Genomic DNA, 26,513 nt, shown 5'->3' with positions numbered 1-26,513 from the left:
CAACCCGCGTCCCGTCGCGGGTGGGGTGGGAGGGGGCACCGGGGGGGCCGCACGGGGGGGGCCCGGGCGCCAGGAGCCCCCCCGCGGGGCCGGGGCGGGCGGCGGCGGGCGTGGACCGAGAACAAAGGCGGCGGCGGCGGCGGCGGGGGGCGGGGGGCGCGGACCGGACCCTTTGTCCCCGGGAGGCCCCGGCTGCCCCCCCCCCCCCCCCCGCCCCGCGGGGACCGGCCTCCCGCCGCCCCCCACGCCCCGCCGGTGCCCCCGGTGCCCTCCCGACAGCGGCAAACCGGGAGCAAACGGAGCTTCGAATAAACGGGGGGGGCGGGAAGGGCCGACCCCCCACCCGGGGGTGCCAGCCACAGCCTCACTGCAAAGAGCCTTTATTGGGGACCGCGAGGCCGCCGGCGCGGGTCGGGGCGCCGGGGGGGGACGCCCCGCGGCGTGTCCTGGCCCATCGGCCTGTCCGTCCGTCCGTCCGTCCGTCGGCGGGGCGTCCGTGCTGTTACCCGCGTCCCGCCGCCTGCCAGGAGCACAGCACCACCTCCCGCAGCGTCCGCCGGAGCTCCTGGCTCTGGAAGGCGTAGATGAAGGGGTCGACCACCGAGTTGCAGATGATGAGGATGAGGAAGAGGTTGAAGTAGCTGAAGAAGCAGGTGCAGAAGGGGTTGGTGGGGCAGGTGACGATGAGGATGAGGTGGAAGAAGAAGGGCCCCCAGCAGACGAAGAAGACGCCCAGGAGGATGGTGAGGGTGACGGCTCCCTTCAGGCTGCTGCTGCAGTGGAGGGTGGGCTGCTGCTGCTGGCTGGAGATGCTGCGGAGGTGGTGGCGGGCCAGGGCGAACATGTGGATGTAGAGCACCAGCATGAGGACCAGCACAAAGAGGAAGAAGCTGATGAGGCAGAGGAGGATGGCGTTGTTGCGGCAGTAGGTGATGAAGACGGTGCTGGAGACGGTGCTGGCCAGCCAGACGGTGGCCATGGTCACCATGGCCCGTTGCAGCGTCACGATGCTGTGGTAGCGCAGGGCGTAGAAGATGGTGATGTAGCGGTCCACGGCGATGACCCCCAGGAAGGAGAGGGAGGACAGGACGGAGCTGCAGATGAGCATGTCGATGACGTTGTCCATGTGGCGGACGACGCTGGCGCGGATCGCCAGCACGCCGCGCTCCATCAGCAGCACGAAGAGCGTCTCCGCCAGGTTGCTGATGCTCACCAGCATGTCGGAGGCGGCCAGGCAGCAGATGAAGTAGTACATGGGCAAGTGCAGGTTCCTGTTCCTCAGGACGGCGGCCACCACCAGCAGGTTCTCCACCAGGCTCACCAGCCCCAGCGCGAGGAAGAGCTCGTTGGGGATGTTGAGCCCCTGGCACCAGGCGCTGCCGGCCCCGGCCGTGGCGTTGCTCTGGTTGCCCTTGCTGGCGTTCCAGGGCTCGCGCAGCAGGCGCAGGGGGGCCAGCGTCGACATGGCCCCGCCTCAGCCCCAGGGTCCCCCTGGCCGGGGGCCGAGCCCCCGGGGCCCCCCGCCGCAGCCCGAGCCCCCGGCCTGCCCTGCCAGCGCTCCCGCAGCGCCCGGCGGCGAGGCCGAGGGGACAGGGAGGAATGGGGGACGGGGGGGTCCCGCCACCTGGGGTCTCACCGGGGAACGCCACGCGCCCACCGTGACCTCCGGTGTCGTGGCCGCCCTCCTCGCCAGCCCTGCCCGGCCTCCCCGCAGCCGCGCGCCCGCCAGCCCACGGTGATGGGGAAGAAAGGACCCTTTCTCTGCCCCACTTTAAAGCCGGCTCCCGCGGCTCCTCCTCCCGTGGAGGGTGGGCACCCACATGACGGCGGCACCCTGGCAGCCGCTGCGGAGGCCAGGGCTGCCGGACCCCCGGTATGGCCCTGCGGAGCCCGACTGCTTGGGGTCACCGTGCGTCTGTGGGTGCCCGTGTGCCTTGGGGGGGTCCCCACATGCCCGGGTCTGTGGACACTGGGGGGGCTGTGTGCCACAGGGGTCCTCTGTGCCCTGGGGTGCCCACGCACTGTGGGGACCCCAGCAGGACCTTCCCCACCGCAGGCGCCCAGCTGCCCCTCCCAGCGCCCGTGCGTGGGGCCAGGAGCCCCGGCCGCCCACCGGCCCCATGGCACCGCTGGCCTCGCCTGGCCCGGCCCCGGAGAAGGTGTTTTGCCATGAGGCGGGCGATGGGTCCGATAGGGATCGTCAAAGGCACGATTAAAAGCAACGCCGCGCCCGTGCCCTGGCAAAGCTCAGCGCCGGAGGGAGCGCGGGTGGGCTGGGGGACACGGGACCCATCTGACCGTCATGTGCCTTCGGTCGGTGTTGATGCCTGGAGCCGCTCGGCTGCCAAAGAGCCATTCACGGCCGCGTGAAAAGGCCGATCCCGTGGTCGTTCCCACCGGCTGCTTCCGTTCCTTCCTGCAGGGCACCGGGAGCCCTTCCTTCCCCACGGCACCGAGCACCCCACGGCTCCGGCAGGGATAAAAGCGGCTCAGCCGGCCGCACTGGGACCGGGTTCCCAGGCCGCCATGGTGCCTCGCTCACCCCGAGTGCCGGCACGGCAGGGAGCTACGGCGAACGCGTGCTGTGTGCCGAGCCAAAGCCCTGGCACCGGGCGAGGAGCGGCAAAACCCCGCTCGCCCCCAGGGAAACACAAGGAGGAGGAATCCAAACCAACAGCCACCGGCTTTCCCCCCTTCCCAGCTGCTGCTCGGCTAACGCGTGCGCCGGTACGTGCCGCGAATTTTTAGCTTGATCAACAGAGGCTTTGAGAGCAGAGCTTCGAAAAACGCCGAGTCTGCAAATCCAACCGGTAGGATGAAGTCGGGGCAGCTTGGCCGGAGCCCTGGGGTCTGCGCTACAGCGCAAACCCCAGGGCTCCGGCCAAGCTGCCCCGATCCCGGTGATCCCCGGGGAGAGGAAGGCAGCAGACGCTGCACGAGGCGGTGGGGGAGGATTTATTCCGGGCAACGCAGCCTGGCTCAGCGTTAGAGCCACATATTCACCGTTACGCAGCAGAAAAACAGAGTGGGGGGAAAAAATAAAAAGCTTTGCAGACAGCGAGGATGAGTTAAAGAGTTTGAACGCAGCTGACCTCATTCCCAGCTCTACAAGGGGAAGGTGGGGAAAGGAGGGAGTGGGGAAGCCCGAGCCCTTCATCATCATCAGGTTTTGCGGAGGGAAGGAGGCACAAGAGCCGCAGGAGTGGGCAAAAAAACCCCTCCGGCCGTCAATAACAAGATGAGAAGAGCAGACAGGGGAAGGGGACAGCAAATGTGCTTGGAGGCGGCCAGAAGGGGACTAAGCTGAGTCGGGGCCGAGGGACAGCTGCTGTAGATTAGCTCTGCCCCCCGCCGAGAGATGCGAAAGGTGCCGGCGGCGGCAGCCCCCCACCCCGGACGGAGCCCGTCCCCGCGGTGAGAGCGAGCGCCGTGGGTTTGTGAGACTTTATTAGAGCAGGATAGGGGTCGGGGGGGCGATTACAGAGGGCCGGGGGGGGAACGCGCACTCGGCTCAGTCCCAGTCTCCGTCGCCTTCGGGATTGTCGTCTCGGGGGGGTTCCTGAAACTGGATGTTCGCCAGCATGTCCCGCATGGCTGCCATGAGCCTGTTCACCCCCTGGTTAAGGTCCTGCCCTGCTCCGGCCTCTTCATCCCCGTCGTGCCTGATGTCCCCCTGCAAGAGAGCAGAGCTGGAGCGGCCAGGCAGGGAGCTGCCTGCCTGCCTGCAGCAGGCAGGGAGAGAGACAACGCCGCTTGCCAAAAAGCATCAGGCTGTTCTGCAACCTGACGTTTACACACTGCTTATGCCAAGAGCCACTCCCTTTGCAGAAACACTGTGCAGTGGAAACTTCTGCACATACCTGCAAGTTAAAATTTGGCAGCAGCGAGCGGAAGAAGAGAGATAAAGTGCTTTCGTTGGATGGATGATTCGTTCTGAAAGACAGAAGTCACACCACGGTTAAGGGGGCAGCTTGGCACTCGACCTCTCGCTGGGGCTGAGGCAGCGTGGAGCTGCTGGAGAGAACCACGGCGTCTGGACCAAGACGCGGCGCCTCCCGAGCCACCCCGAAGCAGGGTATCGGGGGATTCTCAGGGGTTTCGTACCCCCGGCAGCCAGCAGCTCGCCATCCGCCGGGCACAGCAGGCACCGAAAGCACTGCCACGTTTGCTCTGAGCTGGGTCGGCGCATAAGACGCGTACAGGCTCCACCTGAACGGTCTGCGCACCACGGCTGGCTGTGCTTAAACCTGTATTTACCCCAAACCACCTCGGTTAAGAAACAGCCAAAATATTTAAGTGGCCTTTGCCTTAATGGCTGTGCACAGCCTCCGTCTCCAGCGGTGACCACCGAGGCAAAGCGGCAGGACCAGTCCTGCCTGCAGGCTCTGCCTGTCGGCGAGCACCACAAGCCAGGCTGCTCAGGATGGAGGAGGACGTCAGCTCCGAGCGCCCGCGTGCACCCAGGCCCGGGGCTGAGGGGGCGCCGGGAAGACGCCGGCTGTGCCGGCGCAGAAAGGAGGGCTGGAGAAGGTACCTTTCTGGTCTGGTGTAGGAAACGATGGAGTCCAAGGGAGGTAAGGGGTCGAACCCCATCACGGGCTGCGAGGTCACCTCCTGCAGAGGGGGAGAAGAAAGAAGGGGTGAAGGCTGCGTCGCCAGCAGCAGCAAACACCGAGGCACGGAGTCGGTGAGACCAGCTGGACAGCCCTTGGTCTCGGGGAGCGCAACAGAGCCAGGCACCAGCCGCAGCCCGGCCTGCCCACACGTGCCCCCGTGGGCCGCCCCGGGAAGCCGTGCACGCAGGGAGGAGGCCCTGAGGTCAGGCGGGTGTTTCTTGCTGGTGGCTGGGGTTTAAGACGTGCCTGGCATCCATATATGCGGCAGGGACGCGAGGGCCATCACGCCACGGCACTGTCTATGCCCTGCAAGGGCTCCTCACCAGAGGCAGAGCTGCCGTGGCCTCCTTCATCTCCGAGAGGATGACGTGCCGGTAGATATTCCTGGGTGCGCTCTGGTACCGCATCTTCCTCCTAAAAGGCAGGGAGGGGGACAGAGGATTGCACTCAGCACGCCTCAGCATAGCCAGCTTTCCATTTCTGCTTCTCTAGGTGCATCGTCAGCTGCGTCCCTGTCCCGGGGGACACGCCGTATCGGACAGAGCTGGCCTCAGGCAAAGCCAAAGTCACTTGGCTGCTGCTAACCTCAGATGAAAACAGAGCGGAACAGCTCAGGGACGCCGCACAGACCTCCCTCACCGGCCCCGTTCCTCTGCAGGTCAGCAGAGTAAACTAACTTTGGTTTAGGACAAGACCTAATGCCTCTCTCTCCTGCTTCTCGGAGCTGGAAAGCGTTTCCGAGCCCCCACCTGCCCTGTGCAGTAAAGGCCCGTGAGCCGTGCAGCCATCCCTGCCCCTCCCAGCCAGCGGCAACCCCTCCGCCCTCCCAGGCGATTTCCAGGGCGCACACGACGGCCGAGGCTGGGGGAAGCTCTTAATTCGTGCTTGTGCAAAGGAGGGAAGGAGAACCTCTGCCTTCCTGGCGCCGCAACCCTTGGCATCAGCGGCCGCCATCAGATTGGCAGTCGTGGGGCTCTGAGCAAGCCCCTGTACCGCTGCAGCCCAGGCCAGAGCTCCCCTCTCGTCCGCAGAGCCCCCCGGCCCGCTCCGTCCCCGTGTCCCAGCACCCGCGCCTGGTGCGAGAGCCGCTCACCTCCGCCTGCCGCACTCACTTGTGCTCGGACTCCTCCACCAGCGGGTCCCGGGCATCCACCATGCGCAGCACCTCGTGGACGTTGGTCTCCAGCCACGCCATGACGGCCGGGTCCTTCCACAGGGAGTGAGTCCTTCCCACGTAGAGGGACGTCAGCTGGTTCAAGGCGGGAGGCTGGCTACGGGAGACAGTTGTTATTCAGGGCACTCTCCTCCTTCCCGCCTGCAGGTCCCTGCGCGGGCTGGCAAGGGCTCGTCTCTGCACTGTGCTTCAGCGTGAGAACACAAAGAGAGGAATCGCAGGCTCCCTGCTTTGCTCTTTCCATCTACCTTCACCAGTTTTTCTGCCTCCGTCTATTTTTGGGATAAGCATAGCCATGAGATGAAAGTTAACGCTGCCTTGACCCGAGGGGGAGACCATTCGTGCGTTTAGGAGGACCACATGTCAGGGCAATCCAGACTGGCAGGAGGCGGCCTGCCCCGAGAGCACGCACGCGTTGTTCTCTCTCACTACATGTACCGACAAGCTTCGGAATGAACTTCTGACCCATCCACATTAAGGTGAGGTGGGTTTATTAGCGTTATCTGCTGGCCATTATGGAAATCCATTATCAAAGCATCTAACAGCCTACTCAGGAAAAGCAAATATTCTCCTCCGCAGCTTTGTAACTCCATTAGCTGCCTGAGCAAGCAAAAGCCCCGCTACCGGCAAAATCGATTCTGTCTCTTTACTGAGAACATCTCCAGGGCTTACCTTATCTGAGCATTCAGCCCGAAAAAGGAATGGGAGGCGACCCTGGCATCAGGCTGCACGCTGCAGTGATCCAACAACGGCGTAAGAACTGCAGGAGAAAAAGTCAGACAGCTCGCTTTCAACGGCCCGGCGAGGAGCACCACGGAGCGGCCGGTCCCCGCTGCCAGGGCTGCGGAGAGACGGCCCCATCCCGGAGGGCCAGCGCCCCACCGGGGCACCAAACGAGGACCCACGCCAGGAGGGTGCGAGGATGCCGCTGGGGGTTATGCTGAGTTTTGATCTCTCTGCGTGGATGATGGAAACAGACCCAGAGCAAACGGGAAAGAACAACAATCTTTCGCCCCCCGTGAAACAGGGTGCAATTTTCTGCACTTAACGCTGCTGGCCTTTTAACTTGAAGAAGGGTTTTATTTCAGCCACCGTGACAAGCAACAAAAAAGATGGTTTCAGCCAACACAAACTAAACCTCTGTTTGAGAGCTGGTTATTCCGGCCTATAAAGACACGCCCTGCTCTGGGCCCAGAGGGACTGTATATCTCCCTTCGTGGACAGCAGCACCAACTGGTTGAAAGCAAGAGTGATGGGTGCCCATGGAGAGCACGCCTAAAGCAAAGCAGTGCCTCGGAGGGAAAGCCGAGAGAGACTCGCCGTCTCTGGGCTGGGCAACCCTGGGGTGAAACGCTTTCCTGCTCTGGTTCTCACCCTCCCCCTACAGCACGCCTGTGATGGTCTCTAACGAAGGGGGATCGGTCTCTAACGAAGGGGGATCGGCTGCTCCGAGGAGGGTGCACAGTGGGGAGAGCCATCGCTGATCTCCTCCCAACACGTGGAAGGCTCACAGCTGCGGGAGCCCAGCCGGCTCCACCGTTCTCTCACCAGCCCTGCCCCGGTGCGGGGCGGGAAGGCCGAATCCCACCGCTGCCACAGCAAGGGTACGGCAGCGCCCGCCACGGCATCGCCCTCCGAGGCAGGGCTCCCATCTCCCACGGACAGAGGCGAACGCCATTGGCAACCCACAGGCAAACTGCTGCCTCTGCGCTTGCCTGCCTGGAATCCAGCCTTTGCTCTCACAGATGAAGACAGTGTCAAAGCCTGCGGGGACGGACTTACCGGTGGGGACAGACTTACCGCTTGGGAACATGATCAACGCGAGCTGGATGAGCCGGGCGGCTTTCTCCCGGGCTTGGCTTAGCTCCAGCTCGGAGCGCTCCTCCTGCTGGCTCAGGAAGAAATAGGCCAGCGGCACCGAAAAGGCAAAATTGGGCAGCTGGGACAAATTCCGGTGACTCTGCAGGATCGGAGAGACAGATTTACCGAGAAATGATGCTATGCAGAACAATCTCGATGTGGCTGGGCTGTACGCGGGGTGGGGTTTAAGTTACTTTCCAGCCGCTGGCTTGGTGCCCCTACAACTGAGTAAGCAATTTTGAGTTCATACAATTGTTTGCAGGGTACCAGGATTACAAGAACAAATACCCCAGCCTTTATGGGTCGTTCCAATGATTTTGGGATGCCAGCCTGGCCATGAGACAGCCCTCAAAGAGCTAAGCTGGTTAGGAAAACCTCACGCTGGGTGGCCCAGCCGCCCCCTCCAGCCCAGCCCAGGTGGGGAGAGCCCCAGGAACCAGCTCTCCTCTCCCCTCCCTGCCCCGTCTCATAGAATCACAGGATGGTTTGGGTTGGGAGGGACCTTAAAGATCCTCCGGGTCCAACCCCCCGCCACAGGCAGGGACACCCTCCACTGGACCAGGTTGCTCAAAGCCCCGTCCAACCTGGCCTCGAACGCTTCCAGGGACGGGGCGTCCACAGCTTCTCTGGGCAACCTGTTCCTCACCACCCTCAGAGTGAAGAATTTGTTCCTTGTATCTAATCCAAGTCTACCCTCTTTCAGTTTAAAGCCATTACCCCTTCTAATGAGCACCTAAAATTGGCTATTTGTCTGTCACACTTATTTTATTCTTTCTGGATCCAAACTTAATTTCACTGATTTTCAAAGGGGAAACGGTGCTCAAAAAGAGTTTCTATTATGAACCCAAAGGGAGCAATGAATAAGATTTTTTTTCGCATGTATGTGGAGAGGAAGATCGGAAAAATTAGGCATGAAAAAATCAGTAATTGGGCAGCTAAGTGACAGTACAAAATCTGTTAAACATACTGTAAAATTAAATTAACAAGAGCAAGACCATTCCAGGGAAATTCTAAGCTGCAATTAGGATTTAATTTTTACAGTGTTGAAAAGAGTTAGATCTGATTTTTAAACCAGGCAAATCATCAAGGGAAAGCGCTATCACCGGTGCTTAAAGAATCCTAGAATCTCGCCAGACCCCCGTCTCTCGCCAGGGCGGCCCGTTGCCAACTCACCTCCCACTCCTGGAACATGCGGGTCAGGAAGGTGTATTCTCTAGCTCGGAGGGACAGAAAATCGATCAGCAGCAGCACACACAGAGGGTCATTCTCTGGATCAAGGCTTCAGAGGGAGGCGAGCACAAGGGGAGGAAACAAAATCAGTGTCACAAAAGCTGAAGTAGCTGTCCTCATTTCTAAGTCAAACCAGACTTTCCCCACTAGCATCCAGAGAGCTTCCGTGACTCAGCAAGCAGAGGTAAGGGAACACGATCGTTCCTGCACGGCCAGGGTGATGCTGCAACGCCCTGCCCGGTCGGCGTTCCTGCAGCGGGCCGACGGCCCCCCTGCCACCACCCAGGAGGATCAATGGCCACAAACCGCGCGGGCTGAGGCCACCGTTGCACCTCTGCTCCGCAGAGGCTCTGTGGACCATCCAGGCCCACAGCTCAGCAGCCGCGAGCGAGGGCCACCCAGGTCCCATCTGCTTAAGCCTCCTTCTCAACAATCACCCCTCTCCAAAGCCGTGCCGCAGGTAAGAGCGGGTGCTCAAAACTAACTGGTGACACTGCCTCCGTGAGGAGTGGAAACAAGCCCCCACTGAGCCTGGGAGCAGCAGTAACACCTCTGGGGTTTTTGTCCCACCCGGGTTAGGTTCGGTGCGTTGTTCAAAGCCTGTTCCCCCAAGCCTGAGACGCCCTGCCCCATCCTGCAGGGAACGGGGTGCAGCCCTCGGCGGGGGCTCCTACCTCAGGATCAGCTTGCAGAACTCCAGGGCTGTCCGGGGACAGCCTCTCTTCTCCAGGAACATCAGGTGCTTGAAGAGAGCCAGGAAGAAAGCCCTGCGTGGGGAAGAGGAGCAGGTTTTAGAAGCCAGATTTGGAGAGAAGCACCTCGTGCCACTTAAGAACGGGGACCCACGGTCAGCCCCAGCTCCTCGCCCCCCGAGCATCAGCACCGCAGTGAGGTCGGGGGGTCCAGGGACCCCACCCTGGTGCAGTACGGGGTGCCACAGACCCCTCGCGATCCCAGCTCTTTTTTATATATATATTTTTTAATATCTTTGTGCAAGCATAGGGACAGCAAACCCATGGCCAGCCCCATCCCTCCTCCCCAAGGCCCCACAGCCCTGTGCTCTCACAGACTGGCCGACAACTCAGGACAAGAGAAACAAGTAAATGCCCGGAGTCTGCATCCCGCCTTGCCCCAGCCCGCCCAGCGGCGTGGGGACGGCGACACGGAGCGTGCACAACGCGTACGGCGGGAGGACTAACACCCAGACTGCAGCGTTCAGGTCACAGACGGCACCGAGCCCGTCAGCGAGCGGGTACTGGAAATCTGAGCAACCTCCAGGTAGAGCAGGAGGGATGCCTTGGGTCAGCTGACTGGAAAATTCCCAGAATAAAGTCACCTTTCCCCGCAGCTGCAGAGCTGTCATTACATAAAGAGCCAGGCCGGGAGCAGCACTAGTGCTGGGGACGAAGGCCGGGCAGGCAGGCAGCACACAAGCGACCAAGCACAGCTGTAAACACGCAGCGAGTATTTTTGTGACAAAAATAAGTGCCGTTTTGGGCTAAGGGGGACTAATTGCACGAGAAGGATGCGATGGGGACGACCAGTTACTGCTCCAGTAAGAAATCCCTCGGGAAAGAGGATGCTTCGCAAAGAAACCTCAGCGTGAGTGACCTGGCAGAGCAAGAGCTGCCGGTACCCCAGCACCCATCTCGGGAGCTGCTGCCTTGCCAAGGGGCGCCGCCATCGACTGCCGAGCGGCAGAGCTTGTTCCGACAGAAAGGGACATTCAAGGTCCCCCCGCCAGCGCGGATGACACAGCAGACGCTGTGAATCTGGGTCTCCGTGTCCAAAGTAGGCCAGGGCACGCCACGACGGCTCTCCGGCAGACGTGCCGCCTACCTGTTCTCCGGCCGCCGGTAGTCCAGCCTGCAGGTCCCGCTGGTGAGACTGAAGACGGGGTGGAAGGCACACTCCAGGCTGTACAGCGCCCGCTCTGCGGACAGCGAGGACAGCGTTAGGGCACGCCACCACCCCGGCACGCCGCGCGGCCCCGCCGCTCACAATTTGGTGCGGAAGACACTGCTAATGGAGAGCTCTGGCACCCACGAAATAAGGTTGTTCACACTCTAGCAAGGCACAAAGCTACTTCAGAGTACGTGGTCGCGGCAGATACCCAGGCAAGCGAGCCCTGTTCCCACCTGCAGGCATTAGATCATGCTCCGGTTGTGAAAAGTAACTCTTCTGGAGGAGGTCTGGGATTGGGGCTGGTATTGCTGCCTCTGTGTCCTGGTTTCAGCTGGGATAGAGTTAATTTTCTTCCTACTAGCTGGTGTAGTGCTGTGTTTTAGATTTAGTATGAGAATAACGTGGATAACACCCCGATGTTTTAGTTGTTGCTAAGTACTGTTTATATTATTCAAGGACTTTCCAGCTTCCCATGCCCTGGCCGGTACCCAAGGAGCTGGGAGGGGGCACAGCCAGGACAGCTGGCCCAGACTGGCCCAGGGGCAAGTCCATACCGTATGGCATCATACCCAGTATAGAAACTGGGGGAGCTGGCCGGGGGGCAGCGATCGCTGCTCAGGGAGGGCCGGGCATCGGTCAGTGGGTGGTGAGCAATTGTATAGTGTATCACTTGCTTTGTATATTATTATTGTATTATTATTATTATTGCTACTACTATTACTACTATTCTATTCTATTTTACTTCAATGATTAAACTGTTCTTATCTCAACCCACGAGTTTTCTCACTTTCACCCTTCCAATTCTCTGCCCCATCCCAGCGGGGAGGGGGAGCGAGCGAGCGGCTGGGCGGCGCTTAGCTGCTGGCTGGGGTTAAACCACAACACTGCCACAACTATCTTCACACAGGGAAGCCAAAGATCCTGTCCTTACTTCACCTCCGGCCCCTCCTGTCATGCTGGAGAGCACATGCCCTGGTTACCAAACAGCACATCTCGGAGACCCGAGACCGCAGCGCGGCAGTCGGAGGGGCAGCCGTCCTCCCGGGGTGCCTCCTGCCCCCGGGCAGCCGGCGCTGCCCCGGGGAACAGAGCCCGACACGCTGACCTGCAAGATGCGGGTCAGAGGAAGGCAGGGCACGCTGGCCTGGAGGGCTGGGCACGCTCCCCGCAGAGCAGGTAGGCTTCCTGCAGCGTCCCTTGCACTGCTGCATCTTGTAGCTACTAAATCAGACCCTCCTCCTGCAAGGGACGTCCTGCAGGTGGGACCCCGCCGTGTCCAGACAATCCTTCCACTCATTTTGAAGGCGAACACTGACGGGCTTTGCCCCAGACACGCACGTCCGGCTCTATTTAAAAGTCTCCAGCGAAAGCTGCTGGTCTGCAGGACGATATACAGCAGAGCGCTCGCGGTCACAGACACAGAGCCAAACCAGCCCTTCTGGTTTGCTGCTTCTCTGTTGAAACAAAACCAAAACCGAACCCAAAGTCCTGGATTACTGATTCACAGCAACTGTTCAGCCGAGACTTTCAGCGGGGACCTGGGAGCACGTGCGTGCGTGCCTGCAGACCGATGCCCCAGCACCAGCTCTCCCTCCCTGCGCCGCAGGTATTGGCAGCCGGTGACAAGCCTTGCCTCCGCAGCACAACGCCGCGCTGCTCTGCGGGCCCCGCCGGGGACTCGGCCAGGCTGGAGTTTTCCACACGCACTCTCAGCAAGCTCGCACCGACTCGGGCTAGCCGAGAGGGGCCGAGCACCTTTGCTGCTGCCCCTTCCCAGCAGCAGGCTCAGCTGGCAGAAGGCAGAAGGCAGAACTGGGATAGCGAACAGCAGCAGCTCCCACCCCACCTCGGGCCAGGACATCTGCTCCTCAGCTCTCACCTACGAGATCACGGGCCATCTCCTGATCCTCCTGCATCCGGCACACGTCGCTGAGCTGCAGAAGGGAGTCCACATGGTACGGGTTCATCTGAAGCAGCAGCTGCAGAAGAGCAAGAGCCTGATGACACGACGGCACAAATCACGTGTTTCTCACACACTCTGCCTACGAGGCGAGCTTCCTAAGCGCTGCAGGGAGGCAAACGCCCTGACATGGCGCCTAAGAGAGATGGGCTGTTCTTGCCCCTGGGTCTGGAGGTGAAGAAATCCTGTCCCACGCCATCAGAGAGCCAGCGCTCTGTAGTGCAAGGCTGGGGACGTGCCTCACGTGGAAGGCTAAAACTATGGATTACCAGAACCTAAGAACAGTCCCGCTGGGTCAGAGGAGAGGTCCATCTCGCCCTGTCTCCAAACCCAGATGCCTGGGAAAGAGGGCACGAAGCCGGGCATGCACAATGACTCCCAGCACACTCCAAGCTGCCAACCTTTAGGGGTTCAGGGACCCCCACTGTCAAAAATACCATTGATATCGGCGTCTCCTCCCATGAATTTGTTCACTTACTGACCTTTCCAGCACCCCAGCTCTGCGATACAGAAAGCCACCGCTTAAGCACACAACACAAAGAACTTCCTTCAGTCCCCACCTCCCAGCTCCCTCCCTGTGCTGGAAGGGACGGCAGGGAGATCTCTCCCTGCTCCATGCAGGATCTGAGCCCTCGATTGCAGCTTCCCCCAGGCACCTCCCTCCCAGCTGACCCGGCTTTTCCAGCGCTGAGGCCATGTCAGGCCTTTGATCATCTTTGCTGTTCTCCTCTGAACCTCTCCCAGCTCCACCATATCCTTTTGAAGGCGAGGGCCCAGAACCGAACACGATATTCAAGATGTAGGCAGCAGGCATAATTACATTTTTGGTTTATTCTCTGTTCCTTATCAATTCTGAGCATTTGATCAGGCTTTTGCTTCCTCTGGGTACTGAGAGGACATTTTGACACATCTATTACAATTCCAGGATCCAGCTCCTGAATGGTAATGGATTAAAAGTATTTTTTTCCAGGCTTCAGAATACTAGTTTAACCTCAAAAATCTCTGCATTCACTAATCGTATTATAAGTGGGCTACTTTTTCCAAGGACCTAAAACTCAGTTTCAATATGAAAATACCGAAGCTACTTCAAATCTCCTCACAGTTTAGTTTTAGGATTTTTTTTTTCCCCCCAAACTAGAAAAATATGGCTTCAAAAGCTCCAGAAGTCATAAATCTGAAGGGCGCTGGCCAGTGTGACCACCTACAGTACAAAGCCCTTGTGTTCTAGGCTGTCCCAGCCCAGCGCCTGCGCCTTGGTGCCACTTGCCTGATGCTTTACCCCTCCCTTGCTTGCTCTGAAGTTCCTTGCTAGTTCTCATTTTTGGAAGAGATGGAGCACCTAGGGTGACTGTGATGGGAAAAAGTGCTCTTCACACACTCACAACTTCACCAGCAAGACCATTTTAACCCACTAGCAAGAGCAGAAAAACACTCACTGAGCAGGACCCCCAAAAAAAACATATTTTGCCTGCTGAAACCACAGCAGCAAGGCAGATCTGGGCTCCACCTATGTGAAACTGTGGCTGTCGCAGATAAACTGGTTGGGGGTTTGAAGTACTCCTGGTAAGTAAATCTGTTAGATTTTACCCTTAACGTAAAATTGAAAGACTAAAGCCGTAGGAACATCTTAAAACGTAGCCAGACCCACTTAACAGGGACAGAGCATCAAGACTAAAATGGACCACGGAAAACCCCGCCACGCGAGACGGTGTTTGAGCCGTCCTGAGGACGCTGGCTCTCAGGTTGCTCGCTGCTGCGCTGGAGCTACCTCGCGGCATTTTTGCGAAGCCCTCAGCCCGGTCAGCAGGCAGAACTGACAAGCTGGGGAGAGCAGCGGCCACGAGCAGAGGGTGGGAAAGCAGAAGGAAGTAAACTTTATTTAGTGGACAATGGCCTCTTTAAGAAACTTCTCCGGGGCGCGCATCTGAGCTCACGTGGCCAGGGTTTTCTGAGCAAAAATACTTCAATTACGGTTCAGTAGGGTGCAGAGCAATTTTACTGCTGCTCATCATTACAAACTATAAATGTTACCACACACTTTAATGAGCTTGGATACGCATGAAGAACTTTCAACACAAAGAGTGTTTTGCTAAAATACCAAGAAAAGATGTATTTTTAATCTATGCAAGAGTTTATAAATAGAAGAGCTGTTAGTTTAGATTCCCATTTAAAGATTGGTTTATACAATATTTTTCCTTTCCCAGCTGAAGAGCTGAGACAAGGGAGCTTTATTCCTACCCTTTCAGCCCAACTGTCAGTTCCTGCGGGCTCCTCTTCGAGATGGCCACCTGGCATGCTCTCAGGCAGAGCCACCGAGGCTCGGCCACCAGCCACCGGACCTCATTTGCACCAAGGTGATCACTTATCTTATGAATAAGGTGAAGGCAGAGCTCAGCAAGCAACGCCACCTCGCCCCGCACAGAGCGGGCACAGGGCTCTACTGCTCAAAATCAGACTGGCAAAAAATAAGCGCTGGGACGCGTCAGCCCACCTCCCCTGCCAGGGAACCGGCTGCAGGAACGCAGGAGGTAACGGCACGGGCAACGCGGTTTCACAACATACCACAATGTTGTTGGGGTCCATGGACTCCACGGCGTCCAGGAACTTGAACTGCACTTGCTGGTACTCGCGATGGTGCTCGAACGTGAAGTACTGCACTCCCCTCCTGGTGTCCACCAGCTGCATGGCAATACCTAGAGGGTGCAGGAGAGACGCGGTCACCACTGCTGCCAGCCCGCGAGCACCGCGGCAAGAGCAGCTCTTCTGCTTCCTTATAACGCAGAAAGCTCATTCACACCACTGGGTCCAAAGCCAGCTGTGTTTTCAAAAACCCCCAGAGAATTTCACTCCTTTCCCTTCCACTCGGCACTGGTGAGGCCGCACCTCCAGTCCTGTGCTCAGCGCTGGGCCCCGCACCCCAAGGCGGCCATGGAGGGGCTGGAGCGTGGCCAGAGCAGGGCAGCGAGGCTGGGGCAGGGGCTGGAGCACAAGGCTGGGGAGGAGCGGCTGGGGGAGCTGGGGGGGCTCAGCCTGGAGAAGAGGAGGCTGAGGGGAGCCCTCATCGCTCTCTGCAACGGCCTGAAAGGAGGCTGGAGCCGGGGGGGTCGGTCTCTGCTCCCCAGGAACAAGCGATGGGACGAGAGGGAACGGCCTCAAGCTGCGCCAGGGCAGGTTTGGGTTGTATATTAGGAAAAACTTTTTCACCAAAAGGGCTGTCAGGCCCTGGCCCAGGCTGCCCAGGGCAGGGGCTGAGTCCCCATCCCTGGGGGGATTTAAAAGCCGGGGAGATGTGGTGCTTGGGGACATGGTTTAGTGGTGGCCTTGGCAGTGCTGGGTTAACGGTTGGACCTGATGATCTTAAGGGTCTTTTCCAACCTTAACAATTCTATGATTCTATGATTCTCCCACAAGTCAAAGGCCAAAACCCACCCGAGAAGCCCAAGCAGCTTGCTCTCCCCACGGCTATTTCCCGTTACCCCGCAAGACTACTGCAAGCGGGGAAGCACTCATCACCTGCTACCTCCAATAAGGGGGAAAAAAAAACCCTCAGATGCTAAGACACAATACAACAGAGTTCTCCCTGTTGAGAAAGGAGGTATTTCCATCAGCTGACGAGCAGTTCCCTTTCTGCATCAGCCAGCGTGAAGTCTGGGCCCGGCAGCTGATGAAAGCGGCTCCGGTTTCCGTGCGTGGAGGCTTGAGGAAAGCCAGGCTGGCAGGAGCAGCCGCCCGTGCCAACATGGGCACGGGACTGACGTGCCCCGTTGGCCAGCAGCAGCGCGGTGCGTCGGGAGGTGGCACCGAAAGCCTCACCTGTTTTGCTGTAGCGCGGCCAGGTGTTCTTGGGAGCCGTCAGCCACGTGCTGCGGACATACTGGCGCTGTCTTTGCCTTGGCCTGAGGAAACAAACACGAGAGGTCACAGTTTCTCCGTACTAACAGAACGAGGAGGGCTGAAACCAGCCAGAAAAAGGATGATTCAGGGAACAAGAGATCCAACTTCTTCCCCAGCTGCAGCCCTGCCACATGGAGCTTTTGCCCAGGGCTTTAACACGTTTGCCTTCAAGACACAACATACCTTCGCTCGGGCTCTGCCTTACTTCAACCATTCCTCTTTGGCCCAGCCAGGGCCTCCAGCATTTCCACTTCAATAGCTTCTCTCCCGCTTTTATCCCTGCCAAGTTCTCAGCTGCCTCTGCTTCAAACAGCTTCCCAGGTCCAATTAAGAGAGCCCCATATCCCTCTGACTCATCTCTCTTCCCAGAAGTGCCTTCAAGTGTCAACTGATTTAGTCTAAGCCGTACTCACAAACACAACCAATTTACTGGTTCAGGGCAGGAGGAATTCAGAAATCAAGGCCACTCTAAGAAAGTCGCGTCTCCTCGGTAAGGGACTGCTGCTTCTTCCTCAGGCACTAGCTATTCTTCCACAGACTCTCTCAGAGAAGGCTTCTGCTTCCACCATCACTGCTCTGAGCTTACACCCTTCTTACACGCACATTTTTCAGCCAGCTCATGGAAGCTGGGATTTCTGGATAACGCTGAGCACAGTGCAACGGATAATTGCATAGAGACCTCACACCCGAGAAGCAGGAGGTTCCCTGGGCCCCTGAAAGCAAGCGCATGAGACCCTCTGGTAAGCATTCAGGGTCCACTCTGTTAAGACTCAGACTTCGGAACAGCAACAAGCGACAAACGCCAGAGAAAGAAAGAAAAAAAAAAATCTAAGAGTCTATATTCTATGAATTTGAGTGAAAGAACTTTAGAAGGGTGTTTGACTGTAAATGAGAGGGGAAAGCGGCAGCAGAAAAAGCAAATGCTAGCAAAAGCCTGGAGAGGTCTTACTCCCCTCCTCACGCATATCACAAAAAAATATTCTCCTGTCCCAACAAGTGACCACTAAATGAGTAAGAGACCCTGAACCCTGGATTCCCTGCCCAGGTGTGGCACTGGGGGCTCAGTAAGCCGTACCAAGGGAAGGACAGACACACCGACTCGGACTTTGGAAGGGTTTAATATTAAATTTTGGACTAACCTCTGATCGCCAAGAACAGCGCGAGCCCCGAAGTATCTCTTCAACTCGTTCTCTGGATTCAAGTTTCTGAGAAGGTTGAAACAAGAAAGAAAAGCTACTGTCAGTTAAACATAGCCAAAGGTCTCACGCTCGAGTCTTCTCCATCGGTGCCAAGTGTTCTGTACCTTGAACTGCCTCTGGCTGAGCCCCTGAACTGTCACACACCCCACCGACCTGACACAACAAACCAAAAGGAGCCTAAAAACGGTCAGAACAGGAGGCATCGAAACCCTTGGTCAATCAGATGCTTGCTTCCTTCGTGCTCTGCTCCCAAACAGCGCTGAGCTGGGGAATACTTCTGCTGCCCTCTCCAGGGCAGCTGGGGCCTCAGTCTGGGATATGCTCAGGACAGCGGCCGCCCAGGAGCACACGCTCGGGCTATGCGTGCCTGGAAAATACGGGATAGCTGCTGCCAAGTCCGGCAGCGGCAGCCTGCGATTCGGGGCAAGCACCGCAATCACCGCACGGAGGCTGGCAAGGACTAAAATACATTTTTTTAATACAAAGATCTTGTAGCAAAGCATGACAACTCCTACAGTGCTCTTGATCTAACATTGGGCCCAGAGAAGGGAGGCGTATTTGAGAGGGGTTTCTCTCTGCCGTCCAGCGAGCGGGGCTTGAAGAGAGGGACTGGGAAGGCTGAGATCCAGCACTGCCAACCCTCACCCACTCGGAGATTATCCAGCTCTCTGAGGTTTCTGAATAATGCTTACTTGACCAGAGATGCCACTGAGGTTTAAAACCACCTCTAGACAAACAAACATCCCTGCTTTACTGCAGTGTCCCTGAACAGGCTGCGCTAGCGCTGAGCGCCCACCAGCCCAGGCTCGGTTTTGATGTTTCAAAACCTGGACCGGTTAAGTTGTTCCCACTACGAGTTTAAATGTTTTCTCCAGAAACAGAGAGAGCTGCCAGTGCCTGCACCAGCCCAGGGCTCCCAAACACACCCACCAGCCATCCCGTTCCCAACAGGACCAGATGCTACACGTCTCGAGTCTGACGCCGATTCATTCTTCAGCTCGTGGACACGCTTGGGGCTTAGTCCACTTTGTTGATGGTGACACGCGGGAAAGGTTAGACAAGTCTAACCCGCTTTCCCGGTGAAATTAGCTCCTGGCACTGCTTAGCCCTCCTCAGAGGGCAGCACATGCTGTACTGGGGCCTGCTGCCCACAGCGCCCAGCCTGAACGCAGCCGGTCACCCGGCCAGGCGAGTCTGATTGCAAAGCTTTACGCACCAGGGCTCTCAGCAGCTCTGCAGAGATTCTCCTACAAAATCACGGAGTATTTTAGGCTGGAAGGCAACCCTGGAGGTTAATCTGGTCCAGACACCCACTCAAATCAGGCGTGACAGCAGAGAATACCAGTCACCGCTCAAAACCGCACATAGCTCGAAGAGCAGCGGTTTGAAACGGGGCTGTGCACAACCACTACCACAACCCCTGTCAAGCAAGGTCCTGCATTCACAGCCAGATCGCGCTGGCAGGCTCCCAGCTCCCCTCCTCGGGGGAACAGATATCCCTGTCACGCCCAAGGCCAGGATCAGAAAGGAAGCAAGCCCTACCTGTGCTCTACGTAGAGCAGAGGTCTGCTGTCAGCGATTATTCCGCTCTGGGTTTGCTGCGATAGCCCATCGGTATCCTCAATCTTCTCCAGCAGGCTGTCGATGTCTTCCAGGTCGTTATCTTCCTTAAGATAGGCACATGCAAACACAGGGCAGTTATTACAGAATGAGTCACCGCGGCACGCAGGTCACCCAGCAGAGATCGCGCCCCGCCGCCTCCGGGTCCTGCGGCTCATCCTCATCTCCGCACGATACCGGAGCAGCCCCTACTCCTCGCCCTGCCGATACCCCATCGCCCATCTCAGCTGCGCACGTCCTGCGTCTCGTTGAGGCCTCCTGCTCTGCACCCAGCACCTTTATTCCCTCAGGAATCCCACCCAGAGCCTGCCTTCCCTGTCCAACTGCCCCCAAAAGGGCTGGCTGCTGTTCTCCGCTTGCTCAAGGTATCGCGATAGCGTGAAGTTGCTCTTCACGCCATGATGAGTCTGAACACGCCAGCAGAACATATCTAGCGTGGGCAAGAGCCGGCCACGGGAGCCCTTTCCCGCCTAACACAAAGCTCGCAAGTCTGCGTGTGCTTGGTCTCTGGTCTGCCCCTTCCCCCCAGCCTTCGCCGTGCTTTGTCTGGTTTATTTATACCACAATCCCTACGATACCACGAAATGCTGGGGGCTGATTTTATTGGTAAATATTTAAATAATCAGCCTTTACTATCTGCTTTCCATGGAAACGCTAAGTTACTGCCGCGACCCTCGTAATAAGATGTCAAACACTCGCATGATTTTAATGCAGCTCTAATGTATCGCACTCTCACTTTCCTCATCTTCTAACAACCCAAAGAACATATCCAGCAGCGCACACTCAACAGTTGTATAACACTTTTATCCTGATTTTCCTCTATTTTTCCCCACAAACAGCAAGTGACGCATTTCTTATGCAGCCGTTTCACATCCACGTACGTGGGTGGAACACGGAATCCCATTCACGACACCCAAATAGCACTGCGAGCTTGCCTTTCCCAGTTAAATATAGCCACTCTGCACAGAGTGGATACATGAAAAGTTCACAACGTGCTTTGCATTTAAGTGCTTGAACAAAGGTAGTATTATCTCTAGCTAGCAAATCAAACTGCCTGGCTCTGGGCATGAAGTCTCCCAGCCTACAGCTGGCAGATCTCACGCTGTCGCTTGTTATTCTTGGAGTGGGAGAGGAAACAGGCTCTTTGATGGGGTCTCCGCCTTAGGAACTCGCTCTGAGCTCGCCCAGCTGAGCTCCCAGGGAGGCGGCGGCCAGCTGGGCACCCACACCGGAGTCACGGCTCGCCCGTTCAGCACTCCAGCACAGCGTGGCTCAGGGTGTTTAGCAAAGGATCTCCTCCGAGTGAATAAAGCCTCTTAAACCTTAGCAGAAAACCAGCTCCCACTTGAACTTCATTTCGATTGAACTCAAGAGACTGATGACTGTAATCTGTTTAGTCTCCGAGCCTAGCTCCCTGTCCCCTGGCTCCCTCCGTCACCGCGGGGACGGCGCGGGTCCCGCGGGAAGAGCGCTTGGCAGCGCGTTTGCTGATAACGTGCCAGCAGACGCTCCTGCCAGCACGCAGCCACGCGATGTCAAACCACAGAGGTGCGCGGCTGCGCACGGCGGAGAAGGGAGCGCGAATGACGGCTGGCAGCGAGAGCGCTGCATGGCTCTGCAGAGCCGGGAGAGCTACCTAAGTAGGGCAAGGAAAATATAACGAAAACACAAAACCCTCGCGCAGTACCCCCTCCCGTGCGAAGCCTCGAAGCAGAGATGACAGAAGAGGCCGCCGTGAGGATTTCGGCTCTAAGCATCTGCGGCAGAGCTGCACCAGTCCCGGCTGCTTGAGGGACCACAGTCAAAAGCTGCTGTTCCCATTCCATAATTTTAAATTAGTACAATGCAAAAAGGAACATTTTTGCCTCAAAATCTTTTCTGCAGCCACCTCAGAGTAGCCACTTTGTCAATCCCAATGCAGAAATTAGCACAGCCGCTAACTCTCACAGCAAACGCAGACGTACCACAGTCTCCCCTGCTGAAGTTTTCTTGGTTTTCCTTTTCTTCTTTTTCTTTCGTGGCTTGTTACTCAACGTAGGCTGCAAAGAGAAACACAAGAGCTGTCAGAGCATGCCCACGGACTGCGGAGATGAAAGCTCCACGGGGGAGAAGAGCGTTTCCCACAGGGATCAGCATGCCAGGAGAGCCCTTAAATGACACCCGTATTCACCCTTTCAAGTTTGTCAGCGAGTGGAAATTAAGAGACAAGGAGAAAATGGAGGAAAGTACCAAAGGTTTAAAAACGTAAGGGTTAAGTCTCAGCTGACTTTCATATCGATGTCTGAGACTACAAAATCGGGCCAGAAACAGTTTAGATATGCCAGGTGTGGAAGAAACATTTCAGCTCTCCTTCACTCCCTAGAATAAACTTTATTTCTGTCTTTCTAGTGAGCGTGACAGTTTCACCAGTCACGCCGATTTCCACAGAAACCAACAGCTGCCCGAAAGCACCACACGACACAGGCTCCTCTCGCTGCCGACGCAGCTCACAACGCTGCGTGGCATTCCCTCATGCGACAGCCACGCTGTTGTCCACCCTGGCTCTTCCCCAGGGCTAAAAAGCACGTTTCCAGGATCTACGCAGGTAAAACAGCGAGTAACGGCATTACCAACAAGCCCACAGCTCCCGAGCTGATTTCAGAACCGGGGGAATGTGCAGCCCCGATCTGGCTCTATCTAACGGCGGGGAGATGCCTGCCGAGGGCTCCCGCGTTTCTAGCCGGGGAGCTCTGGGAGAAGCAGCAGCTGCTTCCTGCAGCGTTTACGCAGGAAATTCACTGGGTCAGGGCCCGCGGGAGGCACCGCTCATGCAGGGACCAACCGAGCAGAGCCCACGCTGCACATCCAGAGCATTCCCAAGCCCCTGGGCTGGCTGAGGCCACCAGCACAGCCGGACCACGCGCAGACAGTGGTCTTTGCTCCTCTGGCCGCACCGCCTGGCACCCAAAACCCACGGGATGCACCCCAAACGCTGAGCCCTGACGGGTGAGGCCGGGGGCCGATGTCCCTTCACTCCTCCCCATCCTCATCTCCAGCAAGACACGGGCTAGACTGGCAATGTCCAATTGTTAATTAAAGCATCCCTTTCCTTAAGTGCTTCTGCAAGGAGACACTTCTGAGCTGATAGAGACCACAGGAGGGAATCTTAACACGAAATGACAACAAAACGCTCCAGAAACGCACAAGTTCAGTGTTTAGTTTACATTGCTCGGAGTCTCACTCCAAAACAAACGCTTCACTGAGCATTTACCCACCAGCCCAGAGCTCAATTAATTGTGCAGCGAAGGGAGCAGAGAAGCAATCTCCCTTTCAGAACCTCGGGGTGCTCTCCCTCCTGCGCGCTTCGCCTGACCTCAGCGCCCGCAAGGACGCAGCGCAAGGTCTTCCTCAGGAACCTCCCCTCCGCGGCTGTAAAATCTCCCTGGATCCTTGGCACAAACCCAACCCTCGGCACCAAACTGCTCCTTCTCCTCCAGATCTGGAGCCCCCAGTACCTGGGTTTAAGCTCCCCGCGTGCGTCCCTCCCCTGAGGCTCACATCCTCCGCCTCTGACAAAAACAAGGGAAAAGAAACACACTCGTCTGGCACCACAAAGCTCCTCACTGCACGCCGAGACAGGGAGATAAGAAACCTTCTCTCTGCGCCTCACGAGGTGACTGCCGTCATCACTAGGTACCCGTGGTTTAGTTACCGTTTGGTCCGGCTGCTCTGCCTCCTCCCCATCTCTCTGCCCATCACCTTCAGTCTCTTCCGTTACAGCCCCTTCGTTGTTCTCTCCTGCTGCATCCCGCTCGCCGAGCCGGGCATCCGCTGGCTCCTCTCCGGACAGCGGCTCATCCTCCAACTCCTCGGCGGTGATCTGTGCAAACAGACGGACAAGCTGCAGAAACAGCCAGCGCCGGGCTGCGCCCTGCCCTCTCCTGTGCCTGGGGGGACAGAATTCCCCAGGGATCTGATCTGTTCCGCTCCCACCTGCAAACGGAAGAGAAAAACATGGCAGAAGCAGCACAGGGTTCGGCTGCCCGACTGGCTTCTCCAGCAGATGGAGAGGGATGACCCCTCATTTCAAGCGTGTCACCCAGTGGGCGCCTGAGCAGCCCCGCACCCACCGACTCGCTGGAGGGGAGCACAGGGCCACGACGGCGCGTCCACCGCACAGCACGGCCCTGTCTGGACTCTGCTCCTCCTTGGGCAGAGCCTCCAAAACCAGCCCTGCCTACGCTCACACAACCAAGCCTTGGGGAAGGAGAGGGAACCGCCAGGGCTGGCCAAGGTGCCCGGAGAGGAAGGAGCAGGCTTTGTCACCCCAAGGACCCATCTGTGCCCCCAGGGCCCGCCTGACCCCCGACCTCCAGCACAGGGATCCTGCGGGGCTGGGAAGGGGGCAGGAACGTTCCTAAAACCGGTTTCACCCACTGTTTGACCACCGCGATACTGAGGCCCAGCTCTGACAACACCCAGACCACCCAGCCCCTCCCAGGCCTCCCTCCCATTCCCTCCCAGTTCAGCCCCAGTTGCTGCCCTCTCTACAGCCCCCTCCCCGTCCTACCCCCCAGCTGAGTCTCCCCAGGCCCTCCCAGTCACCCACCATCCCAAACCCCCCAGTCCCACCCCGGTCACTGACCCCACATCACTCCCACCCAGCTACCGCTCCCCAGGTCACTGTCACCCCTCTCGGTTACTGTCACCCTGCTCCCTCTTCTCTCCAATCACCCCCCAACCACACCCTCAGTCACTGTCCCCGAGTCACCCCCTCACAGTCACCCTTCAGCCACCTACCCTCCCAATAACCGCCACCCCAGCTGCCCCCTCCCTCAGCCCCTGTCACCCCCTCCCAGCCCCTGCCACCCCCTCCCAGCCCCTGCCACCCCAGCTGTCCCCTCCCGGCCACTGTCACCCCCTCCCAGCCACTGTCACCCCAGATGCCCCCTCCACAGCCCCTGTCACCCCCCTCCCAGCCACTGTCACCCCAGCTGCCCCCTCCTACAGCCCCTGTCACCCCCTCCCAGCCCCTGCCACCCCAGCTGCCCCCTCCACAGCCCCTGTCACCCCCTCCCAGCCACTGTCACCCCAGCTGCCCCCTCCACAGCCCCTGCCACCCCCTCCCAGCCCCTGCCACCCCAGCTGCCCCCTCCACAGCCCCTGTCACCCCCTCCCAGCCCCTGCCACTCCAGCTGCCCCCTCCACAGCCCCTGTCACCCCCTGCCACCCCAGCTGCCCCCTCCACAGCCCCTGCCACCCCCTCCCAGCCCCTGCCACCCCAGCTGCCCCCTCCACAGCCCCTGTCACCCCCTCCCAGCCCCTGCCACCCCAGCTGCCCCCTCCACAGCCCCTGTCACCCCCTCCCAGCCCCTGCCACTCCAGCTGCCCCCTCCACAGCCCCTGTCACCCCCTGCCACCCCAGCTGCCCCCTCCACAGCCCCTGTCACCCCCTGCCACCCCAGCTGCCCCCTCCACAGCCCCTGTCACCCCCTCCCAGCCCCTGCCACCCCAGCTGCCCCTCCACAGCCCCTGTCACCCCCTCCCATCCCCTACCACCCCAGCTGCCCCCTCCACAGCCCCTGTCACCCCCTCCCAGCCCCTGCCACCCCAGCTGCCCCCTCCACAGCCCCTGTCACCCCCTCCCAGCCCCTGCCACCCCAGCTGCCCCCTCCACAGCCCCTGTCACCCCCTCCCAGCCCCTGCCACCCCAGCTGCCCCTCCACAGCCCCTGTCACCCCCTCCCAGCCCCTGCCACCCCAGCTGCCCCCTCCACAGCCCCTGTCACCCCCTCCCAGCCTCTGCCACCCCAGCTGCCCCCTCCCACAGCCCCTGTCACCCCCTGCCACCCCAGCTGCCCCCTCCACAGCCCCTGTCACCCCCTCCCAGCCCCTGCCACTCCAGCTGCCCCCTCCACAGCCCCTGTCACCCCCTGCCACCCCAGCTGCCCCCTCCACAGCCCCTGTCACCCCCTCCCAGCCCCTGCCACCCCAGCTGCCCCCTCCACAGCCCCTGCCACCCCCTCCCAGCCCCTGCCACCCCAGCTGCCCCCTCCACAGCCCCTGTCACCCCCTCCCAGCCCCTGCCACCCCAGCTGCCCCCTCCACAGCCCCTGTCACCCCCTCCCAGCCCCTGCCACTCCAGCTGCCCCCTCCACAGCCCCTGTCACCCCCTGCCACCCCAGCTGCCCCCTCCACAGCCCCTGTCACCCCCTGCCACCCCAGCTGCCCCCTCCACAGCCCCTGTCACCCCCTCCCAGCCCCTGCCACCCCAGCTGCCCCTCCACAGCCCCTGTCACCCCCTCCCATCCCCTACCACCCCAGCTGCCCCCTCCACAGCCCCTGTCACCCCCTCCCAGCCCCTGCCACCCCAGCTGCCCCCTCCACAGCCCCTGTCACCCCCTCCCAGCCCCTGCCACCCCAGCTGCCCCCTCCACAGCCCCTGTCACCCCCTCCCAGCCCCTGCCACCCCAGCTGCCCCTCCACAGCCCCTGTCACCCCCTCCCAGCCCCTGCCACCCCAGCTGCCCCCTCCACAGCCCCTGTCACCCCCTCCCAGCCTCTGCCACCCCAGCTGCCCCCTCCCACAGCCCCTGTCACCCCCTGCCACCCCAGCTGCCCCCCCCCAGGCCCCGCCACCCCTCGGGCCCCAACCTCTCCCCCCCCTCACCAGCTCGAAGCGGTTGCTGACGCCGGTACGGACCGGCCCGCGCCGTCCCCTCCTGGCGGCGGCCGGGGGCGGCGGCGGCAGCAGCGGTCCCTCGGAGCCGGGGTCCAGGCCCAACTCGCCCAGTCCCGGCTCCTCCTGGCCCCGCTGCTCGCCCCGCAGCCGCCGCAGGGCCCGCCGCGACATGGAGCCCCGCCAGGCGCTGCGCCTGCGCGCGCCGCCCCCCCCCGCGCCTGCGCCGCCCGGCCCCGCCCCACCGCGCCTGCGCGCCCCGCCCGCCCGCGCCGCCCCGCCCCCGTCCCCAGTGCGCAGGCGCACTGCAGTTGCCCGGGACCTACTTCGTGCCCCGCGTGAAATATGTCTCGGGGGGGGGGGAGCGTGGGAATGCGTACTTGTGTATTTTCCCACGGT

At 59.5% G+C, this 26,513-nt stretch overlaps 2 protein-coding genes across 4 annotated transcripts; both read right to left on the bottom strand.

Annotated features, from left to right (window-relative positions):
* Positions 1-502: 502 nt before the first annotated feature.
* On the bottom strand, positions 503-2,818 carry MC1R (melanocortin 1 receptor; the record flags this gene model as incomplete). The annotated part of the gene is made up of 1 exon (XM_082319855.1): positions 503-2,818. The coding sequence occupies exon 1, from the start codon at positions 1,463-1,465 to the stop codon at positions 503-505; it is 963 nt and encodes a 320-aa protein (XP_082175981.1). The 5' UTR covers positions 1,466-2,818.
* A 621-nt stretch (positions 2,819-3,439) lies between these two features.
* Positions 3,440-26,303, bottom strand: TCF25 (TCF25 ribosome quality control complex subunit). Of its 3 annotated transcripts, XM_082320269.1 has the most exons (18): positions 26,106-26,303; positions 23,150-23,317; positions 21,423-21,497; positions 19,381-19,505; positions 17,779-17,844; positions 16,559-16,641; positions 15,308-15,438; positions 12,665-12,764; positions 10,720-10,813; positions 9,555-9,647; positions 8,824-8,929; positions 7,591-7,750; positions 6,463-6,550; positions 5,729-5,887; positions 4,940-5,030; positions 4,535-4,614; positions 3,861-3,933; positions 3,440-3,673 (listed from the first exon to the last, which is right to left on the bottom strand). In XM_082320269.1, the coding sequence occupies exons 1-18, from the start codon at positions 26,286-26,288 to the stop codon at positions 3,512-3,514; spliced, it is 2,037 nt and encodes a 678-aa protein (XP_082176395.1). In that variant the 5' UTR covers positions 26,289-26,303; the 3' UTR covers positions 3,440-3,511. The 3 variants fall into 3 exon arrangements, 2 of the variants coding, with proteins under 2 accessions (XP_082176395.1, XP_082176396.1); XR_014229044.1 differs by lacking the exons at positions 3,440-3,673; positions 3,861-3,933 and having other exon boundaries at positions 4,863-5,030; XM_082320270.1 differs by lacking the exons at positions 3,440-3,673; positions 3,861-3,933; positions 4,535-4,614 and having other exon boundaries at positions 5,710-5,887.
* Between the last annotated feature and the right edge of the window lie 210 nt (positions 26,304-26,513).

The sequence above is a fragment of the Platalea leucorodia genome (assembly GCF_965183815.1).
Source record: "Platalea leucorodia genome assembly, chromosome: 8".
NCBI lineage: Eukaryota > Metazoa > Chordata > Aves > Pelecaniformes > Threskiornithidae > Platalea > Platalea leucorodia.
The sequence above is the reverse complement of the archived record's forward strand: the minus strand, read 5'-3'. Positions and strand labels throughout refer to the sequence as shown.

Coding starts and splice junctions, on each gene's coding strand:
- TCF25 (XM_082320269.1), bottom strand. CDS start 26,288: ATGTCGCGGCGGGCCCTGCGGCGGCTGCGGGGCGAGCAGCGGGGCCAG. Junction 23,318..26,105: donor TCAGCAACCGCTTCGAGCTG/GTGAGGGGGGGG, acceptor CTGTTTGCACAG/ATCACCGCCGAGGAGTTGGA. Junction 12,765..15,307: donor TGGACCCCAACAACATTGTG/GTATGTTGTGAA, acceptor GCTCTTCTGCAG/CTGCTGCTTCAGATGAACCC.